The 14,347-nt window shown below is 52.0% G+C and overlaps 1 protein-coding gene across 2 annotated transcripts in view; it reads left to right on the top strand.

Annotated features, from left to right (window-relative positions):
* The first annotated feature begins 13,822 nt into the window (after positions 1-13,822).
* MOB2 (MOB kinase activator 2) overlaps positions 13,823-14,347 on the top strand; it is a 121,294-nt gene continuing 120,769 nt past the window's right edge. The window contains exons 1-2 of one of the 2 annotated variants that reach the window (XM_074585681.1): positions 13,916-14,059; positions 14,203-14,340. Coding sequence is in view for 1 of the 2 variants with exons in the window: in XM_074585679.1 (XP_074441780.1) it covers positions 14,043-14,059 (17 nt within the window). In the remaining variant the exon portion in view is untranslated. Of the gene's footprint in view, positions 14,060-14,202; positions 14,341-14,347 lie in introns of both variants that reach the window. The other variant, XM_074585679.1, reaches the window with a different exon arrangement.

The raw sequence follows: 14,347 nt of genomic DNA, 5'->3' as shown, positions 1-14,347 counted from the left end.
ACAGAGTGTCTCATTGCCCAGTGGGTGCTGCGGTGTCTGCAAAACACCTTGGCGAATTAAAGCAGGCCTCCATGTTAAAAAGTGGCTCCATTTCCAAACAACAAAAAGGCACCATCTTCCCCATCTGGTTTGCTCCCCTGGGGCACCCTCTGAGTCACAGACAGTCATGCTGGGAACAGAACTGCATCCTGACGGGTGAACATCTGTGTCTGTAAGGCGCTGCCGTGCCAGCACTGCCACTGCTGGGGGAGGACGTGGCTCCTGTGCCTGCCCCACTGCCATGGGGACAGTCGTTCAGGATGCAGCAAGCACGGCGCTGGCAGCACATCTGCAGGAGGTGTATTGGGATGGCGTTTCCTTCTTCGGCTGCTGCTTCATCCCTGTAGTCCCCCTCTTTTGCTGTTCTTCAGGCTCTTCTTCCAGCACTTCCAACCCTGCCACTTCATGGCATCACTCTTCAACCCTCCCGTCATCAGGAGGCCTGTTACTCCAGCCCAAGATGCTTCAGCCTTGGCAGCACCAGGAGGGCTACCTGAGAGCAGACACAGCCCCTGTGCTGGGGCATGTCTGGGGTACCCCAAGCCAGGTCTGGTTTGTGTCCTGCAGAGACGTATGTTGGGTGCAAATAGATCCACCCCACACGGAAGCAGGCAGCTAGTTTGGATTTGGGCTGTGGCTGGTGTGCTTCTCCTGACCACCCTGCCCTGGGTCTCTACATAACATATGCCAATGGCCTGATCCTGCACCGCTAACGCAGGGGGAACCTCTCCATCCATCTGGGACGAGCAGGCCCCCAGTGTCTCTCTGCAAAGCCCTGCACAGGAGAGCCAGGGGCTCACACCTCGGAGGAGATGGTGTCTCCAGCTCTGCAACTCAGCCAAGGCTGATAGCAGCCAGGCATGCAGGACAGGGGGAAGTGGGAGCCTGGACATTCACCTGCAGGCTGGAAATGAAGACCCTGCATGCCCTGGTAAACACATATTTTTGTGCTCCCTCCACCCCAGTGACCTCCCCTCAATGTCGACCTGTGGAGCCATCTGGCTGGGAATGATGGCCAATGGAGAGCAGGACCCATCTTCAAGGCTTGCTCTTGCCTCGCAGACCCTACTGCCATGGCATCCATCACACTGCCAACAGCTGCCAAGCGTCTGGTGGCAAGTCCGGGAATTGAGGGCACAGCAAAGCCAAGCTGTGCCAGAGGAGGCAACGGGCCATCAGTGGCCCAAACCAGAGGTTTGTAGGACACCTTTCCCTGGCACCTGCCTCAAAGCCGGGCTCTGAGCAGGGCTGGAAGAAAATCCTCGACCTGTACCTCGAGCAAAAGCCGTGCCCTGGCCCCGCAGCACCCCACAGCCCTGGCAGGACCCGGCCTGCAGCAAGGCATACGAGCAACCTCTAGTGGCAGCTCCCGGCAGCTCGAGAGTTCTGTAAACCACCGAAATTTGTCTGTGCAACACCAGGCGATGGGAAAGGAACTTTACCCTCATTCATTTCCTTCAGGAGCGCTCGGGGCGATGCTCGGTGCTCGACAAACCCCGTTTTGCAAGCATGCTGAAGCACCACTGCAGGCATTTGGTACGAGGAGGAGGAGGAGGAGGAGGAGACAGAGGAGAAGGAGGGAGAGATGAAGGCCAGCAGCTGTTCACACACTATGATGGACAGATGCAGGATAAAAGTCTGGAGGGCAAAGCTGTCTGCAAGGCAATAGCCCACGGTGCAACAAAAGCCCTCAGCCTGGCTCTGGCTGCACCATGCTGTGTGACATGAGGAAGGGCAGGTGCCCACCTCTATGCTTCAGCTTTGAAATCTTTTGCACTCTACAGGTGCCAATTACTGCATAACAGCAAGGCCATGCTGGCTCAATGTCTCTGCAAGCAACCTGCCCTCCTGCAGCCTGGCTGGGAGGGACACATTGGCTCTGGTGTCCACAGTGTCCAGCTCCCATCTTATCTCCAGCACACTGGCCACACATGGTACTGGGGAAAGGAAGGGCTCCATGTGCTCCGAAGAGCCACATCTGTCCTGCTTCATTCACCTGAACCCTGTGGTTCAAGTCTTTCACATCTCTAAAGCCACTGGAGACTGTGTTTGGGTTGGGGCATTGGCAAACTCAAGGCACCAAGTGTTGGGCTGCTGACAGATGGCTGTACAAGATGCTATAGTCCTCTACACTTTTAGGAGACCCTGCTCTGCACCCCAAAAATCCCTTACTGACATCCCAGCCTGTCCTCTTCATCAGCAAGAGAGGTCAGTGACAGGACCCCACTGCCTTCCAGACTGTGTGTCCCATTTGTGACCCACGTGCACAGTCCCCAACACCAGGAGCTGAGAGAAACTCTGCAGCAATACTCTGGCTCAGACCATCACTTCAGGATGTGCAGGGATGCTGCTTCCTTCAGCCTGGCTTCAAGGCTTGGCTTCGTCTTTGCCCCGGCATCCCCCAGGCACAGCAGAGTGACGAAGCGCCTGCATTCAGGCCAAGGGAGCCTCCACACAGTCGCTGCTCAGCAGACTTGGTGGTGCCCCGAGCAAGGACCAGACGGCCTCGTCTCCAGCCAGGGAGCATTAGCCTTCCCCCATCAGAGACACTCCTCAGACCTTGCTGATGCCAAGCAAAAGTACATCATAAAGTCGACGTGCTGCCAGGGCTGCCTCTCCCTTGCCCTGCTTTCCCCGTTAATTGCTGCACAGGCCATCCATTAGGGACAAGGGCCAGGACGTGCAGGAGGTGCTCCCCGCAAGCACCTGGCATGCCTGCCTCTCACTGGCTACAAGCTTCTGGGGCAGACTGTCACAGATGACCAGGATATTTTGGTCATGCAGCCCCTGAGAAAATGCCCAGGTACCCAGGGCTTTGTGCCGCTTTATCCCTGCTGTGGGGTGAGCCAAGAGAGCCATGGATTCAGCCCTGAGTGCTGTGCTGAGAAGGGGGCACAGTGGGTACGGACAAGTCAGAGACAGGAGAAGAGCAATTTCCTTCAGGTTGAAGGCACTGGTTGATTAAGCGTGCCTGTGGGGGCCGTAGCTGAGGCCCTAATGTCACTGGAACAGCACAGTGGGATGCATTCAGAGGACTGCAAACTTTCTACCCTCCCCTCTCCCCCCTTAGGCCTCAGTCCCCTGGGTCACGCAGGGTTCCTGAAGTGCTTTCGGCTCTGAAGAGTTTTCTTAGTTGCTATTTTTTCCTGAGGGAAAAAAAAAAAAAAGGAAAATTCAGTATTCCTCTGCAAATCCTGTACGCCATGCTCCCCTGGCTCCCCATGCTGCAGCACTGGGCACAAGGCTGGCACAGGGGAGGCAAACCCCGCCAGGCAAAGCAGGAGCAGGCAGCCAACAGGAATATCTGAAGCTCAGGTGCCTGATGGACTCCTGATGGTGGAGTACAGAGATCTCTTAGGAAGCAGAATAACCTCCTCAGGTAGGGGAAGCCTCCTTCTTTGGGGTATTTTTATATCAGAGTGGATTAAAGGGGACACAGCCAGCAAGATAACCTGGATTACTGCAAGGAGTCATCTAGCTCAGATAACCTCTGTGGTTTCGCCAGCTCCACCGCATATTCGATAGTACCCAGCCAAAGACAAGCCTTGATCCCCCTCCTCACCAAAAAAAGAGTCCATGCACAGAGAATTAATGAAAAAGGATCCTCCTGCTGCCACCTGCACCAGGCAGCACTGCTGCCAGAGCCAAAGAGATGATATCAAGCCTTTCTCCGATACAGACTGGCTGCCCTTGGCTCTTGCACCCACCAGAGCTATTAGCAATGAGCTCACCCCTCTATTATAGCTGATCCAGGGAGTCTGGAGGCTCTCGGAAGCGCAGATATTGATCCATGCCTCTTATGCATCCCTCTTGGGGCTTTGGTTTCAGGAAACCTTTTTGTCTCTCCTCTCCTTGTCTCTCCTCCACCGCCTCCAGGAATGTTTGTCTGAGGGACCTTGGAGCTGGGAGTTAAGGGAAAAGCAAGTGGGACCGCGGTGAGAAGGATGGGGGGGTTAGCCTGGCCAGCACCACCTGTTTGCTGTGGCTGACTGCGCTTTATTCATTCTCTCCATCTTCCTCAGTGGAGGAAGGGAGGACTTTTCCTCCAGGTTAGGGCTGCAGGTTAAGGGAGGGAAAGCCTGGTGCTTTGCATGGGAACCAGGCCTACCTGGTCTCTGCTCATCCATGGCATGGACTGTTTGAAGGGCCTTGTGCCCACAGCAGTGTCTTCTCTCTCTCCCACACTTGCAGAGCTGTCAGCATGACTTGTACCAACCTGTAAACAGGTAACTGCATCTCTGTGTGAACTTACCCTGGTGGCACAAGCAGATAAGCCTGTTAGTCTGCTGGGGAGCACTCAGTTATGGTAATGATCAACTCAGCAGCATCCTGCTATCCACGAAGGACAATCCTGCACCCCTTGGGCTGCTTCTCCCATCTATTCAGGTCCACCTTGCCCGAGCAAATAGGTGGCAGGGTGAGGAACCACGCTGGGCAGCTGGGGAGTCAAAAGACTGGTGGAGCTACAGGCAGAAACCACGTCATCTGCTCTGGGCTCCTTTCCTAGGTATGAAGCAAACAACTTGCTGCCTGACTCCTTATAAAACGGGCTCCCTCGCTCCCCCCGTATTTGCACGAAGACTTTCAGGTGCCTGGGTACACTTCATAAATGACTAATGAGCCATCGCAAACATTAGTACTAGTGCTGTCTGCCAGAAGCAGACCGGGATCAAGCCCTCCCTTGCATCTATCAGCTCCACCCAGGAGGCAGACTTGCCTTTGACAACAGCCAGATGAAGAGACAGGCAGACAAACAACCGCCTGGTGCTCTGACCAGGCAAACTCTGAGTATGGCAGCCCATGGGAAGAAGCGGCCATCAGAACAGAGAGGAAAACACATGTCTTGCTACAGCAGCCTTCACAGAGCTCCTCCAAAGAGGGGTTTTGGTGGTGGCTGTGTATTTCCCTGGAGGCGGGTTAGGGCTAGCAGGCAGAAGTCTCTCATTTTTGAGTGGGTTTGTGGACAACAGAGCCTTGGAGCCTGTGGATACCCTGAGGAGACCTCCACACTCATCCAGAGTCCTGGTGTGTCCAGCACAGGGGGTTTTGTCTCTTCCTTTAAAAACTGTTCATGCAGCCCTGGTTTGTAGATGGGACACACACCTTGTAGCAGAGGCCTGATCTCATGAAAGGACCAATGGGTGCCCTTCCATACCACCATGTCTTCATGACACCATCTCTTCAAACTCCAAGGAGTTGTTTCAGCTGGTTTCATGTACATGAATAATGGATCTATGGTAACAACCACTGGCATTTTTTTAGGTGATGATCCAGTCATGGCACCATTTGATCCCCACGCATCTGAGGAAATTGCCCTGGGCAAAGCTTTCTGACCCTCACCCTACCCTCCTGGATTTCATGTAGCAGCACGTTACCATAAGCAGGGGCCAGAATTTAGCTGACTCTGTGCACTTACTGCCCTTGCGGTCGTCAGAGTCAAAGAAGAAAGAGGACAGGTCACCTCCCATTGCTAATGCTGCAAAGTAGATAAGGAATAGACCTGACCTTCGTTTACAGTGTTTGCTAGAGAAATCAACACTACCTATACACAGAAAAAAAATCAATGAAATGCCACTTAACAAAAGAATCCTCATTGGTCTACATCAACAGAGCCTCATGTGGCCACTCATGCATTCTTCAGCAGCCCCAGCAGAAGCTCAGCGCGCCCGTCTCCAGGCTGTGTTGGCAGGGGTTCTTTGTTTCTACCAGCACACCAGTTCTGGCACTGTGCACTCTGCCCTGAGCTGGTTTAGGGGAGCCTCATCAGCACACTACATTTTTTCCCAGTTGCACCCTGCAAGTTGTCTGTTGCTCACCTGTCTTTCCCATGTACCTGCTCCAGAGGTGCTCCAGGAGCCAAGTGAGGAAGGGGAGAGGGTTCCCACCACACAGAGCAAACAAGTCCACCTCTCAACACTCCCGACCCCCTCCCAAAGCCTCCTTTTCTCTCCAGCAAGACCACTACCCCATCTGTGCCTAGCTCGAAACCGTGTTACTGGTTGGGAATAGTTTTCACATGAATCTTCCCCTGCAACTCCACCTCCAGGAGCAAACAGCTTTTACTGCTTGCTTTTCTTATGGCCATCAGATGGTGCCATTGAGTCTTCTTGGGATGTGAAGCCCGCAGGACAGCAAGCTGGCACCAGGGATCACAGTGGCGTCTTGCTCCACCTCGCTGGCAAGGAATAGAGCTTTATTGCCCAGTTCCAAATATGGCAAAATAAAAGAGATTTTTCTAGCATAGGTGTTAGCAATGTAAAGCAAATTCGGGGTTTCTGCTATTCCAAAATACATTAACAAGCACCTGTGTCACCATTTTTTCTTTTTCGCACAAGACTTTCAAGACTGGTGATCTTCTTGCAGCTGCCTCCAGTGATACCAGCGTAGGAGCAAGTGAGAGCAGCACAGGAGCACTTCAGCCTCAATTCTTATCCCCTATAAAAAAAAAAAGAAAAGAAAAAAAAAAGAAAGAAAGAGAGAAAGGTGTTTTCACTGCTGGAAAGATTTAGAGAACACGAACTGAGTTCATGCGGCAGGGCCAGAAATAAAAGAAAGCAGCAGCATTACTGAAAGCTCCCTTTCCCTCCACGACAACAATGTGGGACACAGGATTTGCCCTCCTTGGGCAGTCCAGAAAGCAGGCAGCAGGCTGCCTGACACTCAGGGGTGATTGTGTCCCCTCCACATTGCCCTGCCTCTTCCCCCTTTTTTTTAGCACAGAGTACACTGTACGGAGAAGAGGCTTGTGCACTGAGGCACGCTGCTTGTGATGTGCTCATCACATTTGACTTCTCCCCTCCAGATGTGGGGCCAGGACTTCCAGGGCTTTGGTATTAATAATTCTCTTTGTGTTTTTTTTGCAATGACCAGAGCCTGGCACGGGCAGCCCTGCTGTCCAGCTGAGGCCTCTACCTGACATTGCAAGTATGCATGAATAATAACTGATTAGTGCTTTTCCTGGGTTGGTTTGAGGTTTTAATTGTGCAAGATGAAAGAGGAGAAAAATGCTAGTGAGGTGAGGAAGGAGGGACAGGGGAAATAATTACAATTGCATTTAGTCAGTGGTAAGAATGGCCGCTGAGCTAGGCTGGGTAGTTTCCAAGCACAGTGGAAGCCAGCTTCAATTTCATAGCATAATCTTTCCTGCGCCCTTAAAATAACTCCTCCCTGCCCCCAGGGTGTCACAGGAGCTGAAGAGCAATGTGTGCCCCTTCTGTGCACAGCCCCACGCTGCTCAGCGCTCAGTTATCATCCGGAGGCTGGTTTGAGAACAGTGGCGTCACCCGTGTCGCACCAAGGCACTGACTCCAAGCCGACACGGCTTGAGGAGAAAGGAAGGGATGCTTTGAAGACCCAGACCTGTGGTCTTCCTGGGAAGGCAGGTGCATGGGGAGAGCTAGCTGTTTGAGCTTGTCCTTGGTGCCTGGTGAAAGAGCAGCTTCCCCGAACCGCTCGGCAGAGATGGGACCTCTTTATTGTCAGGGCTAATTGCTCATGTGAGATGTATTTACAGAAGCAACTGTTTGTGCAGAGCAGGGCAGACAAACAGACTCCTGTTCTGTTAGGCACCCTTTGTAATCGGTGGGGGCTGGGAACACTTTAATGCAGCCATTGGAGACCGCATTTGTACCGCAGGCACCAATCCTGAGCCGGGCTGGACGGTGCCAGTGGGATGCTGAGCCCCTGTCCCACTCCATGACCTCAGCAGCAGCGGAGGCACAGATCGACTGGCTGGATCCAGCCCACTGCTTGCTCTCCCCCATGTTATGTGAGCAGGCTGAGGGCTCACAGCTTGCTCCGCACAGGAGCTGCAAAGCAAACCCATGGGTATGATCCTGGTACATGAGTCTCACCGTCACCCCATGGCTTGCAAATCCAGGGCTGCTTCCATTTGGACATACGGCTGTGGGGGGCAAACTCTGGCCTGCATGAGAAGCACCTCGTGCATGTGCAGATGGGCTGCCCGTCTCCTGGTGGCAGACGTGGCACAGGCTCTGAGGTCACTTCAGAGGCTACATGGTGAACTGCTTTATGTGTAGTTGTACCAGAGGGAAAGACATGCCAGAAAGTTGTTCTTTGCCTTTACAAATAACATCAAGGACTGGTTAAAAGCATCCAGGACTGAAAAACAGACTTACAGGCTCTTTGCTGCCTGCTGTTTTTTTTCGAGGTGGAGGCCTAGGGGGAGTTTTGCCATCTGGGAGAGAGATACAGCATTAGGAAAATAATGCAAACAATTTCCGGCACTGTCTCCGTCTTCCTGCAAAACCAGTGGGGATGGGCAAGTCCTGGCTTACTTGCAACACCTTTTGTTTGCAGTTAGCCTGTAAGCCAACCACATTGAGAAGATATCCCTCTCTAGACTTAAAAGTATATCTCCTTTTTCTCACCCTGTACCCTTTTCTCTGCCCTGACACAGGCAGTAGGATAAGATACGCTTGGTGAAGAGTTTATCAGTAAGGAAACACAGCACCAACTACAGCAAGCTACGAGGGAGGTGGTGTGTGGCTCCTGCTTCCCCTTTCTGAGGGGCCATTCAAATTGGCCAGTGCTGGTCAGGCAAATAAGAGCATGGGTTTGGTTACAGCCTGTCCACAACAATGTGGTATCGCCAGCGCCGGGACAGAAGAAAACCCACACTCATCCGGCTTAGAGAGGTCTCTGACACATGCAGGTCAGCCTAGGCATATTGACCCCATGGGTGGCCACCAGCATTTCCTAAGCTTCCCAGCTGAAACTAAAACTCTCTTGGCTATTATTCAATTCACTGTAGCATAATTTTTGTATTCCCTCCTTGGGAGAACAGAGAAATCCACCTGATTTAGACCACTCCTAAGCAATGAAGGCTTCCGAACATTTACACATCGGCTCTCACAAGACTTTTGATGCAGAAGGAAGTGTTTCTTTCATTTTCCAGATGTGGAAGCTGAGGCGTGAGGGAGGCATTGCTCAGTAATACCTAATTAGCGAGGGGAAAAATAAAACCCAGTCACCACCAGTCTCGTGCTTCAACATCCACTCATAAGTTGTTGTCTGAAAGAGGAAATGCCTAATACTTCTTATTCTTCTGTGACTAGGAGAGAGAGACTGAATTTTGTTCACATCCCTGGAAATGCAGACTCCCCCCAAGGACAGATTTTTTCAGCCCTCCTCCCTGAAGCTTCAGCCCTCTCAGGCATCTGAATAAAAGCCATATTTCCCAGTTAGTTCAGGACCCAAAATGCCCTTTTTTTTTCCAATCTGGTCCTCGGCAGCATTGGTTGTCTTGTTGCAAGACTATATCTACAATTTCTTACTATTACTGGCAGCAATCAATATTTATAACCACTCACAGTGTTTATTTATAAAAAAATCAAATGTTCCAACCAAGACGAGATGCTGTTATTAATATCCAGCATGATTAATAATCACATTCAGAATTGCAGGCAGGCCCACGCTGTCAGACTCATGCACTTTGCTTTTTCTAATGGCTCTGCAGGAATTCGAACTGTAATATGTTTCATGCACAGGGACAAAGACGTTTTGTCTCAGGGAAGGAGTATGTGGATGTTTTTGACTTAAAGAGCCAGTGTCGCATTCAGAGCTTCAGAAACACACCATTTTGATCCCAAGCCCACCAATCTGCCACGTCTTCCCAGTGAGGGTGTATCTCCTGATGTTGCTGAAGACCCAGATCTGAGCAGCAGATTTGCAGCTTGCTGAAAAATGTTACACCCCCTGTACATCAGGGCAGCCATCACCTGCTCTGCTTCTCTGCCACCCACTGGAAGTATCTCAGCCAGGCAAACGGGTTCACCTCTCTCTGCCTGCTGAGGCTTCTCAGCTGCCCAGGGTAAGATACGCTCCATGGGAATGATGTTGCTCCAAATCAAGAGAAGGAAAACTCATACAGCCCTGAGCAATGCTTTCTTTCCTCCTTTGCCTGTTCCTTCAGCACTACCACAGCCACTTAAGGAGAGAAGAGGGAACATGCAAAGATGTTTTCAAGGTATCAGACATGAGGCTACTTGGCCCCACACCAAATATTAGGTGGTGAAGAAGGGCCAGGTGTTTCTGATGCAATAAGCCAGTAAGGGAGCAAAGTTCACTCCCACTCCTTAGTGCTCGGCTGTGAGAGACGATATTTGCCCACCTGTGGGTTGCACTTTTCCTGCTGCAGGAGGTAATGACAATAAAAAGAGAGGCAGTAAAGGGACAGAGTTGCAGAGAGACCAGTGCCTTGATTACTTCCTCATAGCCACTTGCCCTCTGTGTCACTACTTTATTACCAGACTGGCAAAGCAAGCCAACTGAAAAGCCAATGTGAAAATCAGCTATATATGACAGACGTTGTCTGCGCTGCTATCAAACATCCTGTTTTGCACAAATCTAGTCATGAGAACCGCAGGAGGGAAAAATAAGGAAGGAAACCTTCAGGCTTGCTATTCCAAGGCAGCTCTCAGCCAGTGCTGAGGCAGTCTCGGTACTGCAGTGTCTCTCTTCAGGGGTTATGGGACCTAGCTGAGCCCTCTGATAGACTGGGACAGCCCTCAGGTCCGTGCTGCCGTGTATCTTGGCTTTTATATTGAGCTCTGCAGAGCTTTACACGACTGCCAAATGCTCATGTGAGAGGATTGTCTGCCCCAACTCCTGTGGCCTGGTCTGTATGGGGTCACCCTCAGCTTCCCATCAGTTCCCAAAAAGATCTGGTGCTGCTGAGGAACACCTGGGAACAAAGCCACCCTATGCCTGGAGGCCAGGAGGAGCAGGGCATGCACTTTTTTGGGGTCCTCTTGTGCCAGCCAGGCATGGACGGACATGGGTGGCAGAACAAGGAGGACAGGAGTGAGCGAACGCAGTTTTCCTTGCAGTGCGTCCCAGGCCAAAAGCCTTACAGTTCAGATCCCACAAGCCCACAGAGTGGACTGGCCCTTCTGTCCAGACTGTCTGGCAATAATCTTGTGATTTAAATCCTGTTAGACACAAGTAAGCTGCGGGACAGTAATCCAGGGAAGAGTCGATGCAAAACCCTCCAACGTCAAGCATTATAAACCTCCCCGATCCTCTGCACTTCCTAGCACATCTGTATGCCAAGAACCCTCTTGTTAAGCACCTTATATTCATGTCCTACAGGGTCTAGCAAGCCTGTTGCGCTGAACAAGGAGCACCTTTTCTTTATGCATGTGCATAGGGCTTAGCACAAAAGAGCCCCACGGCCTGCCAGGCTTGCTATTGTCAAACAAATAATGGCTGCAATGAATTTTTTAGAGGGTTTAGAAACAGAAGGGGAGTAGCAGGACAACCACTGGAGACTGCTCTTGGGTTGGCACGTCTTTTGCTCTTCAGAACTGCTCACGCAGGGACCTGACTGAATGGGGATGAATGTGAAATGCTCCAGTCTGCCAGAGGGACTTCTGGGGTTTCCAGGGGCTGAGGGGAGAAGGAAAAAAGCAGTAGGTGTAATGTCAATTTGTCAATGGAAAAAAATGATAAAATAATCACCTTAGGTGAGGTATAGATAAATGCCTTGTGCCATTGGAAGGTACAATACAAAAGATTAATGAAATAGATGTTTGTTGTCTGAGTTTCTTTTGCACCAATAATTCTCCTAGTGCCAGTTGCCATATATTTTCCTTGATACAATCAGGAGGAAAACAGCTAATCTGACATGACAAACTCATTCTATCAGAAGTCATCACTGCTTTAAAATGTGGGTCATATGACCAAACGCCCTACTCCTCGTACAATGCACCCCACAGTAAAATTGGATGGAGCTCATCCTCAAATGCCCTGCCAAAAATACTCGTAACAAAGGGCAACAAGAAAACATAATTCAAATGAGGGACATCTGTTCTCAAATGTTTGCAGATAATGACTAGATCAAGTGTCTGCATAAAGGATAATTATTTTCTGCAGATGGTTTGATATGGTATTTTAAACGTTGTAAAAAATCCTCGTCCCAGTTGCTCAGTAAAGTATGCGCGGTTTTGCTGCAAGACACCTCTTTCCTATCCTCTGCTACATTTTCTAAATGCAAAGATAACTAAAACTATAAACAATTAAGAGATAAAATGTAGGTGTTAAAGGAAAATACTCAGTTTGAACACAGACAACACACATTTTCAAGGTCTGGTCTTCCATTTCTTACATTACACTGCTGGATACCCAAATAATTCTCGGGGTGAAGTTTTGTTAGAGCAAAATGGCAAAATAAAGCAGTTATGTGTCGTGCAAAGGGATCCCCGGCAGATTTCAGAGGGAAGGTCAGTTCCAAAAATGACGGTTATATGCTTTTTAATAGAAAATAGTTCTACCGCCTTTCTTCAAGACAGAGGGATACAAAACAACCACAACCAAGACTCGTTCTTAATAAATCACCCCTGTGACATCCCCTGGCAATACATTACTAGCCCCAGGATAACACTACTCCGTTGAAACTGTCGTTGGAGTCAGTGTGATGGCTGGAGACCTGAACGAGCGGGGCCACATCCCTCTGGGATGAGAGGCCCTGGGGACCCCCAGACCCACAGCACCACAGGGCTGGAAGGGCCCTGCATGCCCCCGGCACAGTGGGGTGGAGGAAGCAGGGCAGGGGAGGAAGATGATGGCTCAAACAGCCTCTGAAAGACAGTCCTTCCTCAGAAAGATGGTGACTGCAGGGAGTCCAATGAAGTAGCCATCACTCTCCTATAACACAAATAGTTTTTAATTAATATACATGCCCAAAGCATGCGATCACCCCTAGCAGATCTGTCTCTGTGATCATCTTCACCTAAGCAGGTGCTGCTGATGGGGGGAAATCGGTGAAGAGGACATCTGCTGGACTGGAACAGCCTTTGGAAATGCTGCTCCTCAATGATTTGCACAGAAAGGACTTCTCTTTAAAACAGTTAGGATCGTTTCCATCTCAAAGAGGTGTGGTGCTGGGCTGCGGGAGTGGGCAGGTATTGTCCTGTCTGGTTTTGTGGAGCTAACAGTTGGTTGGTTATTTTTGCAATTAGAGGAACTGAGAAATGAAAAATTTTGAGTCAAAGAGGAGATTCCAGAGCACAAGGCGCAACCAGCAGTGGAAAGAATGTGGCAGGTGAAGGAGGCAGCCAGCCCATGTCCTACCTTGGGGGCCCTGACACGGAGCTCCCCTCAGGGAGCCTGTGGCATAGAATTATAGAATGGTTTGAGTTGGAAGGGACCTTAAAGATCATCTAGTTCCAAGCCCTCTGCCATGGGCAGGGACACCTTCCAGTCGACCAGGTGGCTCCAAGCCCCATCCAACCAGGCCTTGAACACCTCCAGGGACGGGGCAGCCACAACCTCTCTGGGCAACCTGTTTCAGTGTCTCACCACCCTCACGGTGAAAAATTTCTTCCTAATATCTAATCTAAATTTCCAGTCTTTCAGTTTAAAACCATTACCTCTCGTCCTACTGTTACACTCCCTGATGAAGAGTCCCTCCCCACCTTTCCTGTAGGTCCCCTTTAGGTACTGGAACACTGGCATAGCAAGAACTGAAGCGCCGAGGCCCAGTCCTGGTCACTGAAATCCCCCCAGAGGGGGACCTGCGTAACGCTGGAGGGACCAACAGCCCCCAGCCAGGAGGAAGCCCCTCGATGGGCTCCGCTGCCCTCAGCCCCTGGGGGACGGAGGCGTGCCAGGCTCCCCCAGGCCTCGAGAGCGTTAAGGGCGGCTCCCGGACTACATTTCCCAGCATGCCCCGTGGGGCGGTCGGGCGGGGCGGAGAAGGCGGGGGGCCGCTTCCGGGTTGGCGGCTGGCGGCCGCCAGCGCCGTGTGTTTACTTCCGGCTGCCCCAGTGCGCGAGTGTCAGGCTGAGGAGGGGACCCAGCGGCCGCCCCGCCCGCGTCGCCCAGCCGGAGCCGGGCAGCGGCGGAGGGAGGGAGCGAGCGACCGGCCGACCGAGCGACCGGCCAGGGGAGGAGCAGCCCGCGCCCGCAGCGGCGGCCCCCATGAGCGGGCGGTGAGCGGCGAGGCGGCGGCGGGAGCTTCCCGGCGCGGCGGGGACCCAGCCATGGACTGGCTCATGGGGTGAGTGGGGGGCCGGCGCCCGCCGGAGCGGCTACCGCCTGGGCGGGTTTCCCTGCTCCTGGGCAGCCGTTGGGGCAGCCGTTGGGCGCGCGAGGGGCGCCCCGCGGGCGGCGCAAATGACTAATCAGTTATCCGCCGTGGAGGTGACAAGCGGTGTCCTGCGGTGACAGCGAGAGGAAGCCTTAGAGAAGGCGACAGGACCGCGCAGAGGCTGCCCTCGAGGGGAGGAAGAGGTGCAGGGGAGCCCTTGCCTTGTCCCGAGCGGTCGCTCTCTGAGAAAAGTAACTC

Source organism: Larus michahellis, chromosome 4 (genome assembly GCF_964199755.1).
Source record: "Larus michahellis chromosome 4, bLarMic1.1, whole genome shotgun sequence".
Taxonomy (NCBI): domain Eukaryota; kingdom Metazoa; phylum Chordata; class Aves; order Charadriiformes; family Laridae; genus Larus; species Larus michahellis.
This window is presented reverse-complemented; position numbering and strand designations above follow the sequence as displayed.